The 27,351-nt window shown below is 45.6% G+C and overlaps 1 protein-coding gene across 1 annotated transcript in view; it reads left to right on the top strand.

Annotated features, from left to right (window-relative positions):
- The window catches only part of LOC147729701 (dynein axonemal heavy chain 17-like), a 1,258,223-nt gene that overhangs the window by 879,499 nt on the left and 351,373 nt on the right, over positions 1-27,351 (top strand). Inside the window, exon 39 of the mRNA XM_086954021.1 lies at positions 9,467-9,591. Within this exon, the coding sequence (XP_086810147.1) occupies positions 9,467-9,591 (125 nt within the window). The remainder of the gene's footprint in view (positions 1-9,466; positions 9,592-27,351) is intronic.

Raw genomic sequence — 27,351 nt, 5'->3', positions numbered from 1 at the left:
AAAATCAATATTTAGCAATTCACATGTCTGGGCTGCTTAACCAAGATGTATGGATGCACGCTCGTCCGTTTCTCATCTCTCGTTGACTGTTACTAAATGCCTCAAATGTAATGTTGAAATACTCCCCATGGCCACCACTAAAAAAAGTAACAATTATTTTACATGACATATTGATTCACAGGTATCAAGACGCATTAGCTGCTGCGGATTTAGTCTGTTGTAATAGACAATAGTAGCTCGATTGACAAAGCAAGTCAGAAATCCCCAGTGGATTACAGATTTCTTCTGGCACAAATGTGCTACATTTTTTTGAAACCCACAAGGGATTTCCAGGAGTGTTTATTCCTTGGTATCTGTGAATGTCACAGATTCATTGGGTGGTCACAGTCGAAAACTTGTACATATTCATGTAACATAAAACTGGTGTACATCTTCGGATGGAAAAATATAGCGGGTGTAAACTGGCACAGTACTCATCTGTGAAGCCCACAACTCGACATTGTGAGGAGGTTTACCCATGCGTATAATTCAGCCATAGTGTTGAAATTGCACTAATGAGTGCATCCATTTACGTACATAAATTCACATTTGTTTATTAGGCATGTTTTTATTGGTTTTCATGTGAACAATACAAATTGTGCCAACAATCCAGCAACATACGTTTATCGCAACAATAAAAAAATACCTGTTTATGTGTAATATCATTATCAAACTTGGGTGGGGATTCATCATGTGCCAATCCAATTTGCACAGGTAAATTAAGAGCACTAGCATTTGCATATATTGAGCAGTGCTGAGGTAGGCATGGACAAATGGCACAGTGAGCGACATCATGGTCCTTTACCAGGGGCGTAAAGAAACTAGCGAGGGTCCCCCTCCAAAGTACATGGAGAGCCCCCCACCCATGCTCCGGACCCAGTTAGGAGCTCTCAGACCCAGTCGTGCATAGTGCCAGAGGGGGCCCCCTGGAGCTCAGGGGCCCCCTGCATCGCAGGGGCAATGGGGGTTATTGTTACATCGCTGTGCTTTACTGGTAATAGGACAAACCTCCAGACCCACAGGGGGACATGAGCGTTATATTCATGGTGGTCTATTGTCAGATCTTGGAGTCAATTCAAGTAATTTGTGGCCCCAATATGTCTGCTCGCCCCTCGGCACTGCAGGTCCAGTACTGTGTTTCTGTCATTGCGCATTGCAGGAGGTCCTCTTCTCAGATTCACCACTGCTAATTTATGAACTTGCAATTGTACTATTCAGTCTTGAGGCGCAGCATCAGCCTGAAAGAGACAAACTTCTGTTTTCTGCAAATTATACCTCTTAGTCAAAGGTGTCACTTGAGTCAAGCTATCCAGGCTGAAGAAGGCTGATAGCCAGAAACCGGTCCTTGGATGCTTGATTCCGGTCTAGGAAAGACATGCATTGGTAGTTCGGGCTGGACTGTTCCCATGAGGCACAGGGTTAAGGCTGATTTGCATATAGCCAGTGTCTGACCTATGGTTTTGTGGAGTGCAAAAAAACGATGAATTTAGGCCCAGATCTTTGTACTGGGGTGAATGTAAGACATTGGTCTGCATTCTGTCCATCAACTGTGTTTTTTGCAATTTTCACCCCGAGTGGGCTGGGTATGCTCAGACGTGAGTCCCAGGCTCCCCACATCACTGGAGTCAAGCTATCCAGGCTGATGAAGGCTGATAGCCAAAAACCGGTCCTTGGATGCTTGATTCCGGTCTAGGAAAGACATGGCTTGATAGTTCGGGCTAGACTGTTCCCATGAGGCACAGGGTCAAGGCTGATTTGCATATAGCCAGTGTCTGACCTAGGGTGGTGTGGAGTGGAAAAAAACGATGGATTTAGGCCCAGATCTTTGTACTGGGGTGAATGTAAGACATTGTTCTGCATTCTGTCCATCAACTGTGTTTTTTGCAATTTTCACCCCGAGTGCACTTGGTATGCTCAGACGTGAGTCCCAGGCACTCCACATCACTGGAGTCAAGCTATCCATGCTGAAGAAGGCTGATAGCCAGAAACCTGTCCTTGGATGCTTGATTCCGGTCTAGGAAAGACATGGCTTGGTAGTTCGGGCTGGACTGTTCCCATGAGGCACAGGGTCAAGGCTGATTTGCATTTAGCCAGTGTCTGACCTAGGGTGGTGTGGAGTGCAAAAAACAATGGATTTAGGCCCAGATCTTTGTACTGGGGTGAATGTAAGACATTGTTCTGCATTCTGTCCATCAACTGTGTTTTTTGCAATTTTCACCCCGAGTGGGCTGGGTATGCTCAGGCGTGAGTCCCAGGCTCTCCACATCACAGGAGTCAAGCTATCCAGGCTGAAGATGGCTGATAGCCAGAAACCGGTCCTTGGATGCTTGATTCCGGCCTAGGAAAGACATGGCTTGGTAGTTCGGGCTGGATCGTTCCCTTGAGGCACAGGGTCAAGGCTGATTTGCATACAGGCATTGTCTGACCTAGGGTGGTGTGGAGTGCAAACAAATATGGATTTAGGCCCAGATCTTTGTACTGGGGTGAATGTAAGACATTGTTCTGCATTCTGTCCATCAACTGTGTTTTTTGCAATTTTCACCCCGAGTGGGCTGGGTATGCTCAGACGTGAGTCCCAGGCTCTCCACATCACTGGAGTCAAGCTATCCAGGCTGAAGAAGGCTGATTGCCAGATACCGGTCCTTGGATGCTTGAGTCCGGTCTAGGAAAGACATGGATTGGTAGTTCGGGCTGGACTGTTCCCATGAGGCACAGGGTCAAGGCCGATTTGCATATAGCCAGTGTCTGACCTAGGGTAGTGTGGAGTGCAAAAAAACGATGGATTTAGGCCCAGATCTTTGTACTGGGGTGAATGTAAGACATTGTTCTGCATTCTGTCCTTCAACTGTGTTTTTTGTAATTTTCACCCCGAGTGCGCTGAGTATGCTCAGACGTGAGTCCCAGGCTCTCCACATCACTGGAGTCAAGCTATCCAGGCTTAAGAAGGCAGATAGCCAGAGACTGGTCCTTGGATGCTTGATTCTGGTCTAGGAAAAACATGGCTTGGTAGTACAGACTGGACTGTTCCCATGAGGCACAGGGTCAAGGCTGATTTGCATATAGCCAGTGTCTGACCTAGGGTGGTGTGGAGTGCAAAAACACGATGGATTTAAGCCCAGATCTTTGTACTGGGGTGAATGTAAGACATTGTTCTACATTCTGTCCATCAACTGTGTTTTTTGCAATTTTCACCCCAAGTGGGCTGGGTAAGCTCAGACGTGAGTCCCAGGCTCTCCACATCACTGGAGTCAAGCTATCCAGGCTGAAGAAGGCTGATAGCCAGAAACCTGTCCTTGGATGCTTGATTCCGGTCTAGGAAAGACATGGCTTTATAGTTCGGGCTGGACTGTTCCCATGAGGCACAGGGTCAAGGCCGATTTGCATATAGCCAGTGTCTGACCTAGGGTGGTGTGGAGTGCAAAAAAACGATGGATTTAGGCCCAGATCTTTGTACTGGGGTGAATGTAAGACATTGTTCTGCATTCTGTCCATCAACTGTGTTTTTTGTAATTTTCACCCCGAGTGCGCTGAGTATGCTCAGATGTGAGTCCCAGGCTCTCCACATCACTGGAGTCAAGCTATCCATGCTGAAGAAGGCTGATAGCCAGAAACCTGTCCTTGGATGCTTGATTCCGGTCTAGGAAAGACATGGCTTGGTAGTTCGGGCTGGACTGTTCCCATGAGGCACAGGGTCAAGGCTGATTTGCATTTAGCCAGTGTCTGACCTAGGGTGGTGTGGAGTGCAAAAAACAATGGATTTAGGCCCAGATCTTTGTACTGGGGTGAATGTAAGACATTGTTCTGCATTCTGTCCATCAACTGTGTTTTTTGCAATTTTCACCCCGAGTGGGCTGGGTATGCTCAGGCGTGAGTCCCAGGCTCTCCACATCACAGGAGTCAAGCTATCCAGGCTGAAGATGGCTGATAGCCAGAAACCGGTCCTTGGATGCTTGATTCCGGCCTAGGAAAGACATGGCTTGGTAGTTCGGGCTGGATCGTTCCCTTGAGGCACAGGGTCAAGGCTGATTTGCATATAGGCATTGTCTGACCTAGGGTGGTGTGGAGTGCAAACAAATATGGATTTAGGCCCAGATCTTTGTACTGGGGTGAATGTAAGACATTGTTCTGCATTCTGTCCATCAACTGTGTTTTTTGCAATTTTCACCCCGAGTGGGCTGGGTATGCTCAGACGTGAGTCCCAGGCTCTCCACATCACTGGAGTCAAGCTATCCAGGCTGAAGAAGGCTGATTGCCAGATACCGGTCCTTGGATGCTTGAGTCCGGTCTAGGAAAGACATGGATTGGTAGTTCGGGCTGGACTGTTCCCATGAGGCACAGGGTCAAGGCCGATTTGCATATAGCCAGTGTCTGACCTAGGGTAGTGTGGAGTGCAAAAAAACGATGGATTTAGGCCCAGATCTTTGTACTGGGGTAAATGTAAGACATTGTTCTGCATTCTGTCCATCAACTGTGTTTTTAGTAATTTTCACCCCGAGTGCGCTGAGTATGCTCAGACGTGAGTCCCAGGCTCTCCACATCACTGGAGTCAAGCTATCCAGGCTTAAGAAGGCAGATAGCCAGAGACTGGTCCTTGGATGCTTGATTCTGGTCTAGCGAAAACATGGCTTGGTAGTACAGACTGGACTGTTCCCATGAGGCACAGGGTCAAGGCTGATTTGCATATAGCCAGTGTCTGACCTAGGGTGGTGTGGAGTGCAAAAACACGATGGATTTAAGCCCAGATCTTTGTACTGGGGTGAATGTAAGACATTGTTCTACATTCTGTCCATCAACTGTGTTTTTTGCAATTTTCACCCCAAGTGGGCTGGGTATGCTCAGACGTGAGTCCCAGGCTCTCCACATCACTGGAGTCAAGCTATCCAGGCTGAAGAAGGCTGATAGCCAGAAACCTGTCCTTGGATGCTTGATTCCGGTCTAGGAAAGGCATGGCTTTATAGTTCGGGCTGGACTGTTCCCATGAGGCACAGGGTCAAGGCCGATTTGCATATAGCCAGTGTCTGACCTAGGGTGGTGTGGAGTGCAAAAAAACGATGGATTTAGGCCCAGATCTTTGTACTGGGGTGAATGTAAGACATTGTTCTGCATTCTGTCCATCAACTGTGTTTTTTGTAATTTTCACCCCGAGTGCGCTGAGTATGCTCAGATGTGAGTCCCAGGCTCTCCACATCACTGGAGTCAAGCTATCCAGGCTGAAGAAGGCTGATAGCCAGAGACTGGTCCTTGGATGCTTGATTCTGGTCTAGGAAAGACATGGCTTGGTAGTACAGACTGGAATGTTCCCATGAGGCACAGGGTCAAGGCTGATTTGCATATAGCCAGTGTCTGACCTAGGGTGGTGTGGAGTGGAAAAAAACGATGGATTTAGGCCCAGATCTTTGTACTGGGGTGAATGTAAGACATTGTTCTGCATTCTGTCCATCAACTGTGTTTTTTGCAATTTTCACCCCGAGTGCACTTGGTATGCTCAGACGTGAGTCCCAGGCACTCCACATCACTGGAGTCAAGCTATCCATGCTGAAGAAGGCTGATAGCCAGAAACCTGTCCTTGGATGCTTGATTCCGGTCTAGGAAAGACATGGCTTGGTAGTTCGGGCTGGACTGTTCCCATGAGGCACAGGGTCAAGGCTGATTTGCATTTAGCCAGTGTCTGACCTAGGGTGGTGTGGAGTGCAAACAACAATGGATTTAGGCCCAGATCTTTGTACTGGGGTGAATGTAAGACATTGTTCTGCATTCTGTCCATCAACTGTGTTTTTTGCAATTTTCACCCCGAGTGGGCTGGGTATGCTCAGGCGTGAGTCCCAGGCTCTCCACATCACAGGAGTCAAGCTATCCAGGCTGAAGATGGCTGATAGCCAGAAACCGGTCCTTGGATGCTTGATTCCGGTCTAGGAAAGACATGGCTTGGTAGTTCGGGCTGGATCGTTCCCTTGAGGCACAGGGTCAAGGCTGATTTGCATATAGGCATTGTCTGACCTAGGGTGGTGTGGAGTGCAAAAAAAGATGGATTTAGGCCCAGATCTTTGTACTGGGGTGAATGTAAGACATTGTTCTGCATTCTGTCCATCAACTGTGTTTTTTGCAATTTTCACCCCGAGTGGGCTGGGTATGCTCAGACGTGAGTCCCAGGCTCTCCACATCACTGGTGTCAAGCTATCCAGGCTGAAGAAGGCTGATTGCCAGAAACCGGTCCTTGGATGCTTGAGTCCGGTCTAGGAAAGACATGGATTGGTAGTTCGGGCTGGACTGTTCCCATGAGGCACAGGGTCAAGGCCGATTTGCATATAGCCAGTGTCTGACCTAGGGTAGTGTGGAGTGCAAAAAAACGATGGATTTAGGCCCAGATCTTTGTACTGGGGTGAATGTAAGACATTGTTCTGCATTCTGTCCATCAACTGTGTTTTTTGTAATTTTCACCCCGAGTGCGCTGAGTATGCTCAGACGTGAGTCCCAGGCTCTCCACATCACTGGAGTCAAGCTATCCAGGCTTAAGAAGGCAGATAGCCAGAGACTGGTCCTTGGATGCTTGATTCTGGTCTAGGAAAGACATGGCTTGGTAGTACAGACTGGACTGTTCCCATGAGGCACAGGGTCAAGGCTGATTTGCATATAGCCAGTGTCTGACCTAGGGTGGTGTGGAGTGCAAAAACACGATGGATTTAGGCCCAGATCTTTGTACTGGGGTGAATGTAAGACATTGTTCTACATTCTGTCCATCAACTGTGTTTTTTGCAATTTTCACCCCAAGTGGGCTGGGTATGCTGAGACGTGAGTCCCAGGCTCTCCACATCACTGGAGTCAAGCTATCCAGGCTGAAGAAGGCTGATAGCCAGAAACCTGTCCTTGGATGCTTGATTCCGGTCTAGGAAAGACATGGCTTTATAGTTCGGGCTGGACTGTTCCCATGAGGCACAGGGTCAAGGCCGATTTGCATATAGCCAGTGTCTGACCTAGGGTGGTGTGGAGTGCAAAAAAACGATGGATTTAGGCCCAGATCTTTGTACTGGGGTGAATGTAAGACATTGTTCTGCATTCTGTCCATCAACTGTGTTTTTTGTAATTTTCACCCCGAGTGCGCTGAGTATGCTCAGATGTGAGTCCCAGGCTCTCCACATCACTGGAGTCAAGCTATCCAGGCTGAAGAATGCTGATAGCCAGAGACTGGTCCTTGGATGCTTGATTCTGGTCTAGGAAAGACATGGCTTGGTAGTACAGACTGGACTGTTCCCATGAGGCACAGGGTCAAGGCTGATTTGCATATAGCCAGTGTCTGACCTAGGGTGGTGTGGAGTGCAAACACACGATGGATTTAGGCCCAGATCTTTGTACTGGGGTGAATGTAAGACATTGTTCTACATTCTGTCCATCAACTGTGTTTTTTGCAATTTTCACCCCAAGTGGGCTGGGTATGCTCAGACGTGAGTCCCAGGCTCTCCACATCACTGGAGTCAAGCTATCCAGGCTGAAGAAGGCTGATAGCCAGAAACCAGTCCTTGGATGCTTGATTCCGGTCTAGGAAAGACTTGGCTTGGTAGTTCGGGCTGGACTGTTCCCATGAGGCCCAGGGTCAAGGCTGATTTGCATATAGCCAGTGTCTGACCTTGGGTGGTGTGGAGTGCAAAAAAACGATGGATTTAGACCCAGATCTTTGTACTGGGGTGAATGTAAGACATTGTTCTGCATTCTGTCCATCAACTGTGTTTTTTGCAATTTTCACCCCGAGTGGGCTGGGTATGCTCAGACGTGAGTCCCAGGCTCTCCACATCACTGGATTCCAGCTATCCAGGCTGAAGAAGACTGATAGCCAGAAACCGGTCCTTGGATGCTTGATTCCGGTCTAGGAAAGACATGGCTTGGTAGTTCGGGCTGGACTGTACCCATGAGGCCCAGCATCAAGGCTGATTTGCATATAGCCAGTGTCTGACCTAGGGTGGTGTGGAGTGCAAAAAAACGATGGATTTACCCCCAGATCTTTGTACTGGGTGAATGTAAGACATTGTTCTGAATTCTGTCCATCAACTGTGTTTTTTGCAATTTTCACCCCGAGTGGGCTGGGTATGCTCAGACGTGAGTCCCAGGCACTCCACATCACTGGAGTCAAGCTATCCAGGCTGAAGAAGGCTGATAGCCAGAATCCGGTCCTTGGATGCTTGATTCCGGTCTAGGAAAGACATGGCTTGGTAGTTCGGGCTGGACTGTACCCATGAGGCCCAGGGTCAAGGCTGATTTGCATATAGCCAGTGTCTGACCTAGGGTGGTGTGGAGTGCAAAAAAACGATGGCTTTACCCCCCAGATCTTTGGACAGGGGTGAATGTAAGACATTGTTCTGCATTCTGTCCATCAACTGTGTTTTTTGCAATTTTCACCCCGAGTGGGCTGGGTATGCTCAGACGTGAGTCCCAGGCTCTCCACATCACTGGAGTCAAGCTATCCAGGCTGAAGAAGGCTGATAGCCAGAAACCGGTTCTTGGATGCTTGATTCCGATCTAGGAAAGACATGGCTTGGTAGTTCAGGCTGGACTGTTCCCATGAGGCACAGGGTCAAGGCTGATTTGCTTATAGCCAGTGTCTAACCTAGGGTGGTGTGGAGTGCAAAAAAACGATGGATTTAGGCCCAGATCTTTGTACTGGGGTGAATGTAAGACATTGTTCTGCATTCTGTCCATCAACTGTGTTTTTTGCAAGTCAGCTGGGTGGTTACCTGTTTCCCAAAGCCCTGAAGATAAATGTAGGCCCAAACATGTGGAAGATTGATGACTCAATCTCCCTGCATCTGGGACACGTGTGTGTGACCTTAGGTGCATACTGAGTAGCAGTTACAATGTCAGATTAGCACATTGTGTGGATATGAATTGAATGGGTTCCTGGACACCTTGGCAACAAGGACATGCTGCATAGTATTCTCATCACTTATCTTTTGCATCACTGTCTTTTGTCCATTGATGCTTTTTCCATCAGTCAGTTTTGTGCAATTAGAAGAATGACGGAGAAGTCAATTCATTGCCTGCGCGGTCTGTGGTGTAGATTGGCCAGCACATACTGTGCTTGTACGTAAGACCCGTTGGTGCCTTAAATGATGAGGATCAGCCAAACTCTGAGAACATGCTCCTTTTGTATTTGCTATGGACAATACTGACACTTCTCGGCAAGGGTTCATTAGTTCTAGTGATGAAGCATTGGCACTTCGCTGTTGGAAGCAGGGTCCCTGGTAAAGTCAGTACCTGCTCTTCTGACTATATCAAATTCAAGCACTGCGATCATTTATTACCCTATGGACACCTTTCCTTGGATAGTCAGCAAAAGCAAGATCTTAATTGAACACTAGACGTAGTACACTATGCAAAAGAGCAATGTGCATCAAATAGCTCATTAACAAGCACTCTCTGTTTTTTCCTTTGTCCCTAGGACTGCCTGAAGAGATCTTGGGAGTTCTGGTCCTTCTCCAGCAGCAGGGCTCAACGAAAGCATCTTCCTATGAAAGTACAGTGATGAGTTTGGACCCTGCTCACATCATCTGCACAGCTGCAAAAGTAATTGACCATGTGTATCCTGTTGTTAATCAAAAATATATCTATGTGACTGTTTGTAATACTTAGTTCCAAAGAGCACTTTCTACCTTTACTAAAACAACACCAAATGAGAAGGTAACTTGAAACGCTTAGCAACATCCATGCTTGCCTTTCACTTTGAAACTCAACTATCAGCCACAAGTCATGGAGCCCCAAAACAACATGTGTGTGTTGTAGATAGATTCATATGTGATTTTCTTGAGGCATTTTATATGTATTCTGAGATTTACTGCTGGATGATTTACATGATCTCACAGAAGACTATCCCACCCATCAGGGCGGCCAGCTCTCCAAGACCATGTCTTCTGCTAAGGGAATGCAGCCAACCACAGGGATGCTCCATCCTCATTGGAACTCGTATTGGAGGCGTATCCCTGGCACAGAAAGCATCTGATTGGACATAGATTAGTCAAAGCCGTTCTTCTGAGCGAAACGGTTTATAGATCAAAGACGTGAAACGGGGATACTGTAATTAATCTCCTTCCCTAAGGGTGCTTCTCATTCTACCACTTTTGCAGGATTTACAGCAAATGAGGCATTGAAGGGGCCCAAATATAGCTTTGATTGGTGTTAGAACCTTCTTGCCTTGTTCCACAGCCCCCAGTGTGTGCCAACATTTGTTACCATACCAATGAGTGTTTTGCATCCCAGATACCGTAAATTGAGCCATTGTAATGTCTTCCTGCTTTAAACTAGGGGCATGGAGCAGGAGGAATGTGAAGAAAGATGTGACATGTCCACTTATGTTAGTTACTGATATTACACTTTAGGATACTTCCACAAGTATTCACATTTTAGTTAGAACACAAACATGTTGTCAAAGATCTTAACAAGTGCAAACATGCAAAGAGCTCCTCACATCCCCACAATATCTTATTCTTTCTAGACTCCCCTGGTTTACGTAGGATTGTAATATGAGGATGGCCACCGTTAAAATCTCTCTCTTCCAGTGTGTGATTTTTGAAAGCAGACATGTTCAAAGGTTGTGTTGATACAGATGTAAATGTAAATGTCAAGGTATTTGTAGAGCGCACTGCCACCAAGCGGTTTCCTGGCGCTATTACTCATACCGCTGTGGAACCCTTCCTGGCTTTCCCAGTGAAGTGTCCACTCCTGGGAACCCCCAGGGTGAAGCCAGGCATCCTAGCGCTGTTGGGGCCGGTGTGGAGGTTAAGCAAGCTATTGCCCAGAGTTGCAGCGTGGGGCCCAAGATTAGAATAGGCACCGAGGCGAGAATTGTCAGGTCAGAGGAAATTGAGCCCAAGACCCGCCGAGGAGGGAATTGAACCCTGGTCCCGGGCCAGAACTCTGCATCAGGGTCTGCCGCTCTAACCATTGAGCCACACTCCTCCACTGGGACTATGTCTACCATTGTGCATGGCACTGAGCCAGTGTGTGTGCCTAGCCCTGTCCAGGGCACGTTGCTTAATTAAGATATATGTGAATGTTGGGTGTGTCAGCTGTGCTGGGTATGACGGTGGGATAGATAAATGTAATGTTAGGTGCAGCATTCATGACAGGTTTGCTGTGACGGGTTGTTGGCTCTTGTTAAAGCAAATTAGGGATGATAAACTCTGCAGAGAATCTGTATACACATCATGATCTCGGCGTTTCCATGTTGTGTCTCTATTTGCTTAGAGCATATGACCTTTTATTTTGACATAACTTTGAATGGTGTAAAAACAGGATCTCTCTCTTCCACATGCGGAAGAGAGAGAGCCGCACTTCCAAACTGCCTGTCAATAACTTTTTATTTGTAGAACAGCACGGCAGTCTAGACGCGTTTTGGTCAAAGTTACCTTTTTCAAAGATAAGGCCTCGGCACACCTTAATACTGCTCGGGTCCTCCATTTCTAATTTTAGCCCTCTAGTGGACCCCCTGATGGGTCGTTAAATGGCATGATGGAACATGTGGTCCGTCAAACAGTGTACATTAAGTCCCTCCAGTGATCGGTGCCATTTTATTGCCATTCCGTTTTTTGTATATTCACATTTTTCAAATTATCATTTCACCATTGCTCCGTGTACAATCCTATTTTTGAGGCTGCTCTGACCCTTATCATAGACCAGAGGTCTTCAAACTTTTGTAGGTTGAGCCCCCCAAGCTGAATATTTTTAGATGTTGGGCCCCCCCACCACCTGACAAAAATTTCTGGCTGCGAACGTTCCGGGCATATTCAGTGAATAACATTCAATACAATAAGAGAATTTAGTAAACTGCAGGTTTGTGAGTGGGTGGGTGTGGTGAAATGACAGAGGATTATTACACAGCTCAAAACACCACTTTCCAAGATAAAATGTGTGCAAATTGTTTTTACTAGGATGCTTTATTTTACATATGACATGGGTTGATAATAACACCACCAGCATAAATGTGACATGTGTGCCTGTTTTTAGAGACGGTCAATCTGTGGATGGATTTTTGCTACTGCCATCCTCAGGTTGTGCTCCACATTCAGTCTTGAACGGTACTTCGTCTTTAATACCGCAAGTGCTGAGAACCCAATCTCACATAAATAGGATGAGCTAAAAGGCAAGAGAGTTTTGATAACAGTTTCTCCCAAAGCTGAATATTCTGCAGACATTTTCAGCCAAGACAGGGACTGTAAGGGAGAGTGTTGTCAGATGTTTCGAGAACTCCCTAGCTCAGAGCTGGTACACGAGAAACAAATCTTCTCTCGAAATATTAACAAATGTTTCAGGCAGCATTAAAATGGGATAAATGCCCACCAACCAGTTATGGATCCGAAGACAGTTGAAAGTCGACGGAGAAGGCGCTGAACAAACACCTCATTGAGAATTCCTTAGTGGTATGATAAGTTGCTTGCCTGAAGTAGTGGGGGTTTTGGACACGTCAGGCTTATGTTTAAAAAAATAGAACTAATAATAAATTAATGATGTTGTCTAGTTTACTTCAGAGTAATGTTGTCTGACAGACTTTGTGATGGCAGGGACATGTTAGGGATTTTGGGTGCCCTGGACCAAAACTATTTTGGGGTCCCCTGTTCAGTACAGGTTTGAGTTGAAATGATTTATTTTCAGCTCTGCCACACCCTACTTACCAGGCTACTAACGGTGCACAGGCACTGTAGTCAAAATTCTAAAATCGTTTACAGCTAATATTCAGAAGTGTCTCTATCAAGGGGTCACTGGAAGGCTGGGTGGTAGTGCATTCTGTAGTCTCCTTTTGTAATTTAGGACGAAAACCTTAATGGGGCACGACATGCCCATACTTGTGAACAGGGGTGAGTGAGGCGACCATATGAATTTGGGTGTGCATGTTAGTGCAGAGTGGGTCTTTAAATAAATATATTTATAACATATATATATATTATATATTATATATATATTATATATATATATATTATATATATATATATATATATACACACACATATATATATATATATATATATATATATATGTATATATATATATATTTTCACTGAAAAAAACATAGGTTATACACTATATATAGTTAGGAATTAGCCTTTAAAAAACCAATGAAATTCACTAAAAAAACCATAGGTTTTAGGCCTTATATAGTTAGGAATTAACATATAAAAAACCATTGAAATTCCTCCTATATAGTTAGCTGGACATTTTATTGATATAAAACCAATGAAATTCGACATATAGTTAGGTGCATTAACTATATATTTCGCGCATCCGCAATCCAATGCTGATGATGTCACATATTACATCATTCATGACATGGTCAGTGACATCACTGATGACATCACTGATGACATCATCCAGTGTCTGTGTGTTTTTGTAAAGTTTAAATATGTTTTACATATTGAAGAATGAGAGGATGTATAAGAGTATAAGAGTATGGATGAAGGATTTGATTGTATAAGTGAGTAAGTATGTGTTTGTATATCTGTGAAAATGTAATCCGTTCTGTGTTTAACTGTATAGATGAAGAAATCAAAGTGTGATTGATTCTTTACAGGACTGAGTAGGTGTGTGAGTAACTCCATGGATGAGTGGCAGTGTGTGAGTGTCTGCATAGGTGTATGACTGCATATGATAGTGTTGCAATGATGAGTGACAGTATGTACGAATGACCTTATGGGTGAATGAATGAATGTGCATGTAGACGTAGGAATCAGTTAGTGGGTATGTAGTAAATGGTATTGGTGTGTCAATATTTTCAAAAATAATACTCTGTATTTTACACTAGGTGTATTAGAGTGTAAGGTGCATTGTATTATCACATGAAGTATATCATTAGTGGTGTAATTATTGATGTTAAATGAGCTGTCATCAGTGAATTCATCAGTGATGTCATGAATGATGTAATATGTGACATCATCAGCATTGGATTGCGGATGCGCGAAATATATAGTTAATGCACCTAACTATATGTCGAATTTCATTGGTTTTATATCAATAAAATGTCCAGCTAACTATATAGGAGGAATTTCAATGGTTTTTTATATGTTAATTCCTAACTATATAAGGCCTAAAACCTATGGTTTTTTTAGTGAATTTCATTGGTTTTTTAAAGGCTAATTCCTAACTATATATAGTGTATAACCTATGGTTTTTTCAGTGAATTTCATTGGTTTTTTAAATGCTAATATATAGATATGTAAGGGCAGAAACCTATGGTTTTTTCAGTGAATTTGCAATGTTTTGAAAATGCTAATTCTATTAGCGGATAACGTTTAAATATGTTACTATCCTTGTGGGACCACCTGAGCAGCCCTAGGGATCCGATTTTTGATGCATGAACCATGGTTGGATGCATGATGGATGAATGATTGTTGGGTGGATGCATGGATGGATGCATGCATGATAGATGGGTGAATGGATGCATGAATGATGGATGGATGCAGGATGGATGGATGGGTGGGTGGATGGATGTGGTGCATGAATGGTGGGTGGGAGGGTGGGTGGGCTTTTGGGTGGATGCATGATTGTAGGCTGGAACATGGATGGATGGCTGGTGAATGCATGATGGTTATTTAAGCACAGTAGTGGCTGAAAACCATAGCTGGCAAGGTTTCATATTGCTGTGTGTGGCATTTTCATAAATTCACCGTAATTATGAGTGACATTTCAACAAATATGAGGGACACTTTGTCGCAACCAAAATCAAGCAATGAAAAACAGGAAAACATATAAATATGAGCAGTTAAACCCATTTGAGCAACAAGACATACTAAGAAGATGTTAAAACTGCTGGAAAGCAAAGCACCAGAAACTGAAGCACCTAGTCCTGTTCTAAACTGTACGTACTGTTATACAAAACGAGGACTCGTGTCTGCACAAGTCATTTATAGTGTGTGCTGTGCCACTGTAAACAAAAGAATGTTTCTGTAAATTTTAGTGGTCAGTTATTGTAGTGGGCTACATAATCTTTTTCAAAAAACTGCAGTTTGCTTGCCACTTGCTCACCTCAGGTACAGAGAATAACGAGCAGTACCTCAACGTTCGCTGGGGTATGGAATGTAGCCACACTGTGGTAGTAGCGCGGGGGTAGCCAGGGACTGAGCACGCCAACGGCCCGTCCTCTCTCGGTGCGCAGGCAGCTGAAGAAAAGGACAGAAAGCCCGCCTCGCCTCCCGCGCGGTCTCTGCCTGTCTCCTCCCTCAGTTTGAGGGAAAGTGCTGTGACCGCGCTCCACGGACAGCACCAGAGGGAGGCGGCCAGCGCTCCCTCCGCGGCAGGCACCGTACCTCCCTGGGCTGACATGACGTGCTGACCGAGCCATGATGAAGGGTGGGGGCGGGCATTGCCGGCCGACCGCGCTGGGATTGGCCGGCCGGCCCCAGCACTTCCGGGTCACCGCGGACAGCGCGGCGGCCCGATTTTAGGCAGGCAGGTGGGGACCAAAACGAGCTGGGCAGATGACGCTTCTCTTACAGGTGGCAGGGCTCCTTCCCATCACGGGAGCCCTGCAAAGACAGCCGCCATCTTCCTTCTTCCCCCTCGCGGCGGGGGCGGGCATTTTCAGCCGGCCGCGCTGGGATTGGCCGGCCGGCCCCAGCACTTCCGGGTCGCCGCGGGCAGCGCGGCGGCCCCATTTCAGGCAGGCGGGGACAGTGCGCGCACGCGTGCGCGCTTATAGATATATAATTGATTTTAAATGCAATTTTCTCAGCAAATACTGGACGGATTTACATCATTTAAAAAAAAGCGTAATCTGCGAACCAGTCTCTTCCATTTTGCCAAATTTCAAATAATTCTGTTCAGCCGTTCGGGCTGTAGCCGAGTCTAAAGGTCCCATGGAAATTAACATGGGGAAAACACGTTTTGGGACCCCCCTTTTTTCTCAGCCCCCACTTGACGAATCCCCCCCAAACTTTCAGGGAAGGAGCGGAGCAGAGCGAGCCATCTTCTTTGAGAAATTTGCGAAGATTCATCAACCAGCGCCAAAGTTATTCCCAATAGAATGTTGGGGATTTCCTATGGAAAACAATCCTAACTATATATACCTACTGACGACCGCCAGTAGGTAATATATATATATATATATATATATATATATATATACATATATATATATATATATATATATATATATATATATATATATCCTGCTAGAATGTTTGTGCCGCCGCATTAAACGCGAATGGCGCGAAAACAATTATCTGTTTGTGGGAAGCAGTGTTATGGTGGTGCAAGAGGAGAGCACGGAAAACACATGGTGACGGCAGGTAAGTGTATTGTATGCAGATTGGCAGCTTTTGCAGGCGTTCAGCAGCAAGTTGCCCCTGCACTAGCTGCATTTATTTTCTTAATGGAGCGCGGCTGCGGGCTGTTTGTGGACCTTTGTGAAAATAATAATGCTAATCACAACGCATGACTGTGCTGCAATTAACAGGAATACTTTCACAAAGGCCCACAAACAGCCCACAGCCACGCTCCATTAAGAAAAGAAACGCAGCAAGTGCAAAAGCAGGGCATGTGTTTTACACGTCATTCTTTTGCATTTGTTGTATGTCTTTTCTTAATGGAGCGCGGCTGTGGGCTGATTGTGGGAATTTGTGAAAGTATTCCTGTTAATCGCAGCACAGTCATGCGCTGCGATTAACATAAACACTTTCACAAATGCCCACAGTCAACCCGCAGTTGAGAGAAGAAATGCATCAAGTCCAAAAGCACAGTGTGTGTTTTACATGTTGTGCTTTTGGAGTTGATGCAGGTGGCATTTGCAGTAGCAGTTGGTATCTAGGCAAAGTGGCGGGGCGGGGGAAATGGGGAACCGGGCGGACAACAAAAGACGTTAAAAGAGGCTGAATATGTTGTTCCTCGCAACAATGCTTAGACCATGAAACATTCTCCTGTCTACGGAAGCCATGCTTAAGGATACTAAGCAGGAATCTGCCTTTTGCAAATACCTAGAGGTTACAGATTCAAACCCAGGTGGGATGACTCAGCCTTTCACCCTTGTGAGGTTGATGAAAACGAGTACCTTTGAATCAGCCTAGAGAGGATGTTAAGGTCATACTTAAAAAGCAAATACTTATTATTTTCATTGATTTCTGCTTTTTGCCATTTTTCCAGAATCGCCTTCATAACAAACCATCATGTCACGTTTCTAAGCACCTCATAGCACAGTGACTACATCTAATAAAATACCTTTACAAAGCAATGTAGCTTAGATTTTAGGCCTACTGTTACTGGCGCCCCATTTTTTGTTTCTAGGATATAACTCCTAGCAAGCCTACTAGATGACCAAGTCATTGGATGGAAATGAAGTACCATAGCCTGCTCGAGGAAAGGAAAATGACCTTAAGCTGGTAATTCATGCGGAGAAAAGAATACCTTTGCTGCATGGGGAAAAAAAACTCTGCATCTGGTCTCTTGAGTGTACTCTGCAAGAAAAGTCAGACCCGAATCCCAAAAACAAGCCGAGGCAGTACCCTCACGGCCATCCTCACACCACTGCAACCTGCCCACCCTGTTCCTCAGATAGTGTTCATAGGTACTCATTGACCCGGCCACCAAAATACCCTCCCGAAATTTATTTTTTCTTGCAATTCAACTTGTTCACCTTTCAGTAGTTTAGCAGTCAATTACGAGCAGACATGTTTCAAAGTTGTTTTTATTCTTCAGAGAATCCGTTCCACCTGGGGATGCTTACATGCTGCTTATATTCTATTGCAGCAAGATATAAAATGAAGCGTAAGGATGGGGGATGAAGATAGTGAACACACATATGCAGTCGCGGCCGGCATGATGGGGGTGTGTGGAAATGGGGTAATCGCAATGGGAGGTTGAGGGGATGCGAGAGGGGTTTAATTAAATAAAATACAACTCAAAGTCCTGCGCCACCTCAGCTCCTAGCTCCGACTCCCGCAGTCCCGCTTTTTCCGCACTCAACAGGAAAGCCAACCACAGGCAGCCTCCCTCCCCTCCACCAATCACAACGCTGTAATGACAGCGTTGTGATTGGGGAGGCGCAGCGGAGAGTGCCCCAGCCGGGCCATTTTCTCTATGTAGGCTGCCTGCAGCAGCCTACATAAAGAAAAAGGGGAGTGCGCATGACTGGGTTGGTCAGCCCTGGTCAGTACCCAGAACACTGGGCAAGCCACTCCCCACCTGCCCTCGAGCAGGACCGCCCACCCGTCCGCCCACAACCTGGCACTTCTGCTTTCTCACAGTGTGAGAAGTAGAAACATAAAATTTTATTTTATGGTTGTGCCATCTCGCACTGCGAAAAAGCAGGGGGACGATGCCCCCATGGAAGAGCCGCCATTGGGCATTTGGCATCAGGAATGCAACGACCATTGGGCTCAAAGTACTTCAGGCCACCCCACATCTCCGCTGTGTGTGTCAGCCTGGGCTGAGGCAGCTTCCTTGCCACACACACATGTCTTTGAAAGGCCATTTAGTTGTTAAGGATTCTTTGTTGTTCTTTCACCCCTTCTTAGAACCCCTGCATATTCACTCTGACAATTGCTGGAAGAATTAGCCCCCCCAGAATTTTCATTCTAGTTGCGTCTCTGTTTGGCAGGCTACCTTTTGCATTATATATTTGATATCAGAGACATAAAGAAGTGCCAAAATACCAGGTGGGGGGAAACTATCTAAGCAGGAAAACTACCACACTCCTAGGAATACTCCAGGGATTCTTTGTGAATACCATAAGTTAGAAATGTGTTACATATGCAGATTTCCAACTTTTTCCCCATTTCCTGTGTTAATTGGTCTCTATCAGATAATAGGCGCTGTATATTTGTACAACTATACATTTTATAGAGTTAATGTCCTCATGGGTACGACAAGGGCACAAGTTTCCGGATTAACTTTGTGTGCTAGAGTATGGCACATGCACTTGCAATTAGTGGATGTGCATGGACCAGTCTACTGTTGCAGAGCATCCTAGTCCGAATTTTGACACACGAAAATTGAATGCACCACTCCACTGCCCTGTTCCATTTTCCATTTTCTGTATGGATTCATACATCTGCCACTTATATGTTTACATAACATGAACTAAGTTTTAAAATGTGCGTGAAGGCTTCCAATTTGCACTTTTGCAAAAATCGTGCTTTATCTTTTTTGCAACTTCTAAAAAAGTTTATGTGCATCTTAAAGCTACTTCCAATCAATCTGAATATAAGGTTAGAATTAATTGCAAACAACTGGCTTGCACTTGCATTTTTTGGGTTTGCATAAAAGTTTTTTTTTTCGGGGAACCCAACACTTCATTGTACTTTGCGCCTCATAATTATGCCCACTGACTTTTATTTGTTGGTGTGCTTCCTATAAATGTTATTCAGCATGTTTTTTTTCCGTTTTTAAAAGAAAAAAGGAAGATTTGTCATGAATCAAGGCAAGAAAGTGAGGTTGCAAAAGATAACTTTTAAAACGTGGCGCCTTACAGTGCATGCAAATGAGTACTTGAGGATTTGTAAAGCACACTGTTCCTCATTACTAATGGTTCTTTAACTCCAGTTACCACATATCATACTTATAACACTTTCAATTGTGTACATATCAATGTTATTTTTTATTGTGTGCAATAACTATCACGCATAAAACTAGGCCACTGTAATGAGGGTCTAAATCTGCTCACTTCCATATTGTACCAAAGGCATCCACAGCTGCAAATCCAAGAATCAGGATGTGGGTTAAGATATTCTGATAAAAAGGCTTTATGTAGCCGCCTCCTTAGTATATATTCTTTCCAGCACTGTGATGGGCCTAACAGCGACCCTGTCAACAAACATGTTTACACACCATTCAGCTCCAATAACCTTCTCACGCAAACTCGTAATATCATGTACGTCTGTAAGTCACAGTTACTGATCTGTGTCAGGGCCAGACGCCAATACAAAACAACCTGCCTGTGCTGCGAGGATTCTCACTTTGCAAAGGGATCCATAGCAAATGGCCAGAAGGGGCCTGCTGGACAAATACTGCTGATTACTAATTCAAGGCACAGGTGGGAGGAGGATGGGGGTGGTGAGAGGAAGCTCTCAGAGAGGTTTGTGTTGAAAAACAATACAGGATTCGCAATCAATGCAGTTAGGCACCAGTGGGACTGGTCTGGCATGAGTCAGGAGTCTTGGCTTGCACCAACATGTGTCACGTTGTAAACTGAAAAACATCCTTATCAAGGTGACTGGCCAAAAATAAACATGGAAGATAAAACACAGTTAATGTTATAAGGAACTTGTAAAGCCCACGTACACCAAGAGGTTTCATGGCGCTACTAATGGGACTGGTCAGAACCGGGGTGAGAGTATTAGTCGTGTGCTTGCTCAAATAGCCATGTTTTGAGCAACTTTCTAAATCTCAGTAGTTCCGTGCAAGACCGGATCTCCAGGGGGAACGAGTTCCACAGTTGTTGGGCCCGATATGCAAATCGGCAGCCTCCTTGCCATTTCCGTTTGAAAGCAGGAATAGTTAATAGCTGGAGATGCTTTGAGCGGAGGTTACGGGAGGGGGTATACCTATATAGTAGGTTGTTAATGAATTTTGGGCTCTGGCTATGTAATGATTTAAAAACTAGGCAGCCTGTCTTAAAGGCAGTCCATTGAGGAATCGGAAGCCAATGTCATCTTTTTAAAAGAGGTCTGGCAGATTGCCACCTGTGTTGTTGGTGGATCCGCCTGGTTCTGCACCATCTGGAGCCATTTGGTCAAGAAGAGTGGCATCCCCAGGTAGAACCAGTTGGCGTAATCCAGATGTGATAGTACCATAGATATCACCACCTGTGTCAGCGCTGCAGGAGTGAGCAGATAGCTGATCTTTCGGATCTTTCGTAATTGAAAAAAACAAGTTGATACCACTGCGCAGTCGCGTACCTAGTGGGGTTGCGGGGGGTGGGGGGGCGGTCCGCAACGAGCCTCCAGTGCCGCGGCCGTAGTTTAAAAGTAAGTGCAAAGCCGCCAGCGCTGCAGCCTGCACTCCTTTTGACCTGCATTGGGTAACTGCTGCAGAGTGCACACAAACGCGGGACTTAGTTTTTGGCAATATAATTGAAAGCACAAGGCTTTCAATTATATTGCCAAAAACTAAGTCCCGCGCTTGTGTGCACTCTGCAGCAGTTACCCAATGCAGGTCAAAAGGAGTGCAGGCTGCAGCGCGGCTTTACTCTGAGTTTGTTCCTCTCGGCAGGGGCGGTTCCTCTATATGGCATTAAACCCCACCCCCCTCTGTGACGAGACGGAGAAGGGTGGGATTAGACTCCACTACGCAAAATCCAGCAAGGTCAGAGAAAAGGCCAATCTGTGAAGTGGGGCCTGACGACCAGGTGAAGGTTGGAAAAAAACACAGCAATCACCTGCAATGTCAGGCGGGTAAGTGCGTGCATCTGTTTTATTTCATTAAACTTCAGAGGCTCTCTTCACCAGATATAATGCACCGGATTGCCTCTCTTTGTCATTTCATTCGGCTCTTTCACCAGGCGCTTCTGTTTTTTCCCACGGCACTGTTAAAACGTAATTCACTGAAATATCTAAATCCTAATCATGCCACCAATGATCAAATGAAGTTTCCTATTTTTATGTAAGGCAGCTAACATGTGTATTTATATGAGGATGGAAATACATTTTAGAACGTTATCCTTTCTATGGAAACCGCAAATGTATATTTCTCTTGTAACACACTGTTTGCTACCTCTCACATTTTGTTTGCTTTTGATACTTGCACAAGTGCCACCATTGCCTAGGTAACGTTTGTTCTTTTGCCTGAGTGTCTAGCATATACTGCAGTATATTAACTCTAAATGTACTTAGTTTTCTCCTGTAACCTGCACACTTGTCACTCTTTCCTCCTGTAATGCACTGTTTGCTACCTCATATATTTTGTTTGCTCACAATTGTCACTTTTACCTCATGTAGCTTATTGTCTGCTTTTGTAATTTGTTCACTTGTAATTTTCTGTTCCTATTATGAAGCGCTTTGACGCCTTCATGTAAAGTCTGCGCTATATAAAAACGCATAAATAAATAAATTAATTAATTAAAAAACACTGCATGCGTATTATGGCGCACCTTACAGTTTAACTTGGGCCTCTAGGTGGGATGAATGTGGTGGTGCCCCGATGACTGTTATTGATTATATAGCCTGCAAAACATGTAAAGGAAAGAGGATAGACGACGTACTGCAGGAGAGTGGGTTGTGTGAATAAAGTTTAAAACACTATTACTGACATTTTAGATATGTTTACTTTAAACTTATTAGATTTCTTCAAGACTGGGTATAAGTTACATTAAAAAGTTGCTGCTTTAGTACTACAGGAACATTTAACACAATGTGACCAAATAGCCCGAAATACTAAAAAGAGCCTTTCACTTGCATGTGATGAGAATAGGAGTACGCATCAATTTACAATTCACAAGACAGGCCAATCTTTGTCCCACATTGCTTGTTGAGTCCTAGGCATCTGCAGGAAGGACAGCTAGGAGGGCGTGGTATCCAGTGTGCTCTCCGTCCTTTTTCCCCAGCACCTCCACCTCTCCCCACAAGCTCTAGCTACGCCCCTGCCACTGTGCCTACCTGTGATTTTAGTGATAAACCATTGTCTATAGTCACCCCAAGACTTTTTATGGAGGTGAAGGGCTTAGGAGGAGAGCCGAGTTCCGCTGGCCAAAAGTGTGGGCCCCAGAAAATCTGGCTCCCCCCTGTTAGCAGCAGCTCCGTCTTACCTGGGTTGAGTTTCAGGTGATTAAGATCCATCCAGTGGTGGATGTAGAGCTTCCTGAAAGTTGATAACTGAATTAGGGAAGTTATCAATGGTAAATGTAAGCTGATGGTTGTAACTTATGATGTGATCCTATATTGTCATGAGTTTGAGTGACATGCACTGGCTATCTATCTATCTATCTATCTATCTATCTATCTATCTATCTATCTATCTATCTATCTATCTATCTATCTATCTATCTATCTATCTATCTATCTATCTATCTATCTGTCTGTCTGTATGGCACTTAGTACCTTTACCTGCATTTTATACCTTTATGGAGAACATGTCCGGGTTCTGCCTTGGATTCTATCCATTTGTCGGATAAGCATAGCATCCGTTGAAAGGTGCTTTTGCCTTTTTCACAGTGTACACAACTGTTCCTTTTCCATTGTTAGGTTTTGACCTCTGGGAGGGATCTGTGGCCTGCTGAACAAGGTTCATCCCTTTATGCTATACTTGAAATGATGATCGCCCTGTGTTTTCAGTGCTGCTGCGATCCTGGTCACTGCCAAAAGGACACTTGGCTGGCACTCAGATATGTGCTGACATTACTAAACAGGTTATAGGCTAACTGTACATTTTAATGACGCTTCCCAATTAAGATATATGTAAGAGTGTAAAACGGAATGTATTTCATTTCTATAGCCTTGAAAAATATATCGTTTGGCCTAGGGAAACACATTTGGCTGATACCAAGTTAAATTGCTGCCTCTTTCTTCCTAAAATGCTAAATTATTTAAAATGATTGGCTCAGAACGGGTAGTATTAAATGATCATAACATACACAATTGAGTTATGTTTTTATCCACTAAGTAGTTTAGTTTCTCTGTAAATAACTCCTGGGGTCTAAGTGGACAAATCTACATAACTTATTCTAATGGGCGTTCTGTGACCTGCTGCTTGTAAAAGGTCAAAGCAGAAACTGAGCAAAATGAGGGCCTGAGGATGTTTTGGGCAAACCGCATTTCCTGGAAAAGTGTGAATGGCCCCTTCTGATCAGTTGTTTTTCATTGTGGAATACTTTCTAATTAGATATATATGTTTCCTTTTTCCACAGCCTTTGGACGACCTGTCTATTTCCCTTTGTTTTCCACTCCATTTCATACACCACCTACTTACACATGTGGTGGACACTGGCATTCTTTATTTATCTCTGTGGTGGTTGGTTTGTTATGCACAACTGATATGGCTGAGATACCCGCCACCCCCTCTCAACACAATCCCCAAGGATGGGAAACCGGAAACAGTTCTGAAGTCTTTGGAAGACGGGAGGGAGTAACCCCCCCGGCCGTATTTGTTAAAATATGAAACAAAATTAAAACATTAAATAAACAGTTTCATATTATGTACAATTTCATTACCACATTGCGATGTTTGGCTAACCTTAACAGATTCTCTAATACAAAGGTTCTCCTAGCCGAACTAACATCCTGCAAAACATTTACTTGAAATTTTGAAATTGTACATCCTAACGTTTAAGGGCCAACGGCAAGGTCGTAACCGGTGTCAAGATCCCTAACCCAGAAATATCGCCCTCACTTGTGAGGGGCGGCCCAGAGGCGTACCTCCAGTGCAATTACCAATTTCCCTTGACTTGACGGGGGCCCCAATAAAACTCGACGCCACTTAGAGGTCGTACGAGGACTCGTGTGAGGTATCTAGAAGGTAGCGTAGACCCCCCCCCAAACCCCACACAACTTACCATATCTGCCGTCGCAGACGTCCTGGCCCCGGGAAATTCCCCAGGAGGGGGCTGTAACCCCTCCTACCCAGGAAGGGGCCTTGACCGCCTTTCCTCTTCTTTCGGCGACCCATCCTTAGAAGGGACCGCCTCCCCGTTGAGGGGCCAATGGCCACCTCCCCCGAGCGCTCCCATCCGTGCTGGGTGACGCCCACTCATAGGGATCTTCCAATTAGTGCTCACCGATCATGACCTTACCGCCCGACCAAAATAAATACGACAATGCTAACTAAATGACTAAACTAAAATTACAGTAGCAACTATACTTTTATCAAAAGCATGCTTACCAATGAACACTAAAGCTGAATTTCTTTATTTGCAAAACGTAACACAAATCGACATTCTTTATTACATACTCAAAATCATCATGATAATACCACAACCTGTAAACGAAAATCAGAGTTATCCATCAACTTTATTCACAACAACTTGCTGTCATCAGGGGCTGGTGGTGGGTCAAAATTGGCTCTTCGTTCCGTCTCGAGCTCACGTGCAGCGAGGAGGTGCAGCTTCAGAGCACAGGAACAAGAGGATGCCTTCGGATCTTGCTTCTCCTTTTATCCGTCTTCAGGGCGGGCGTAAACCCGCCCCTGCCTGCCCCTAGGGCGTGGCCAGCCGCGTCCGTGTCTAGGCCAACCCACTCTAGGGCGGGAAAAGGCGCGCCCCGGCTACGCCGCTTCGGGCATACCAGCCGAGACTCGCCTCCCGCCCAAGATGGCTTCCCGGGAGGATCGTGGTACTCTGCCATACGTTCGGGGGGACCGAGTGGTCGCCCCTTTCCATATGGCTGAGATACCCGCCACCCCCTCTCAACACAATCCCCAAGGATGGGAAACCGGAAACAGTTCTGAAGTCTTTGGAAGACGGGAGGGAGTAACCCCCCCGGCCGTATTTATTAAAATATGAAACAAAATTAAAACATTAAATAAACAGTTTCATATTATGTACAATTTCATTACCACATTGCGATGTTTGGCTAACCTTAACAGATTCTCTAATACAAAGGTTCTCCTAGCCGAACTAACATCCTGCAAAACATTTACTTGAAATTTTGAAATTGTACATCCTAACGTTTAAGGGCCAACGGCAAGGTCGTAACCGGTGTCAAGATCCCTAACCCAGAAATATCGCCCTCACTTGTGAGGGGCGGCCCAGAGGCGTACCTCCAGTGCAATTACCAATTTCCCTTGACTTGACGGGGGCCCCAATAAAACTCGACGCCACTTAGAGGTCGTACGAGGACTCGTGTGAGGTATCTAGAAGGTAGCGTAGACCCCCCCCCAAACCCCACACAACTTACCATATCTGCCGTCGCAGACGTCCTGGCCCCGGGAAATTCCCCAGGAGGGGGCTGTAACCCCTCCTACCCAGGAAGGGGCCTTGACCGCCTTTCCTCTTCTTTCGGCGACCCATCCTTAGAAGGGACCGCCTCCCCGTTGAGGGGCCAATGGCCACCTCCCCCGAGCGCTCCCATCCGTGCTGGGTGACGCCCACTCATAGGGATCTTCCAATTAGTGCTCACCGATCATGACCTTACCGCCACAGGCCGGATAGTTGACCGGCTATCCGGACCCCCCACAACACTCCTACCTAAAGGTCATGGTGTAACGTTTTTAGCCATGCTAAGAAGTCTCCTATGAGTAACTCATTCCCCATTCGAGACAAATGCACTCCATCCCCCAAATACATACTGTCATCATTAATACACCCGTGTGAAATAGCATGCAGTGTCTTGGAACGGAACAACCTACTCACTTTGTTATTAAGCTTCCTAACAGAATGGTTTAAAGCAGGAACCGAAATAGCCCCCCGCCACACTCTTCGTGGGATCATATGGGACCACGCAATTGTGCACCCTGGAACTCTCCTCGCTAACCAACTTACAGTGGAAAGCATCGCCTCAAGAAGAAGTCGTCTACCAGTGGTGACCAAATCATTACCCCCAAGGTGTACTATCACTACAGACGGCGGTGACCTCGTCCGCCCTAGCAAACCCTCAAAAAATGATTGAAACTGGTCAATACAGAGACCGCCTCTTCCGTAGAAGGACACACTGTACCCGTATTCCCCAGCTACGTGAATCATATCACCTGCCTTGAATACGTCTGCGGCACGTCTCACGTATGAGTGGCCCACAACCCACACCTCCTTTTTCACAGCCGGTGATGTCTGACCGCTGGCCTGGTGTAGGGTCGCCTGCAAAGTCCGCCCCGCCTCGTAGGCTTGCGCAACTGAAAACCAAACAAAAACAAGAAGCGTGAGTACATTGCTACAGCTTCACAACATGTGCAACCGCACATACCTTTTATAACAATTGGAGGACCAACGCCCCACCCGTTTAACTTGTTCAACATCCAGACCCCTTGCTGTAGCTTCTGTAGCAGCCCCTATCCGAAAGGAATGGGTCCAAAACTCGCCCGGGTTCAAGCCCGCAGCGGCAATCGACATCGCAAGCACCCGCTGAAACTGAAACTTTGTCAGTGGGGTGGCGTCAGCGTGTCTCAACAAGGTCCCCCCCATGATGCCACCCTTCGTGCTAAATAATCTTCTAGACACCTTACCGGGCACATGGAGGACCCGGGAATCCTGCGTATGATTACGCAGTCACCCATCCCACTTTGATCGGTCTTGGACCTGACAAATGAGACCGTCATCGTCTCCCCTCTGATCTGGACGTGCTCCTGGCACAATCCTCCTGTCACATCCTGCTTGTTCCTCGCCACTAATTCGCTTATCCGCCTAGCCCCATGGAATGCCAGCGTAAAAGCGGCTCGGAATAACACTGTCTCAAACTGAGATGAACACGTAGCAGGGAGTCTGGATAA

This window comes from Lissotriton vulgaris, chromosome 2_1 (assembly GCF_964263255.1).
Source record: "Lissotriton vulgaris chromosome 2_1, aLisVul1.2, whole genome shotgun sequence".
Lineage (NCBI taxonomy): Eukaryota > Metazoa > Chordata > Amphibia > Caudata > Salamandridae > Lissotriton > Lissotriton vulgaris.
Note: the sequence above shows the minus strand (reverse complement) of the source record. Positions and strands in the feature narration are given on the sequence as shown.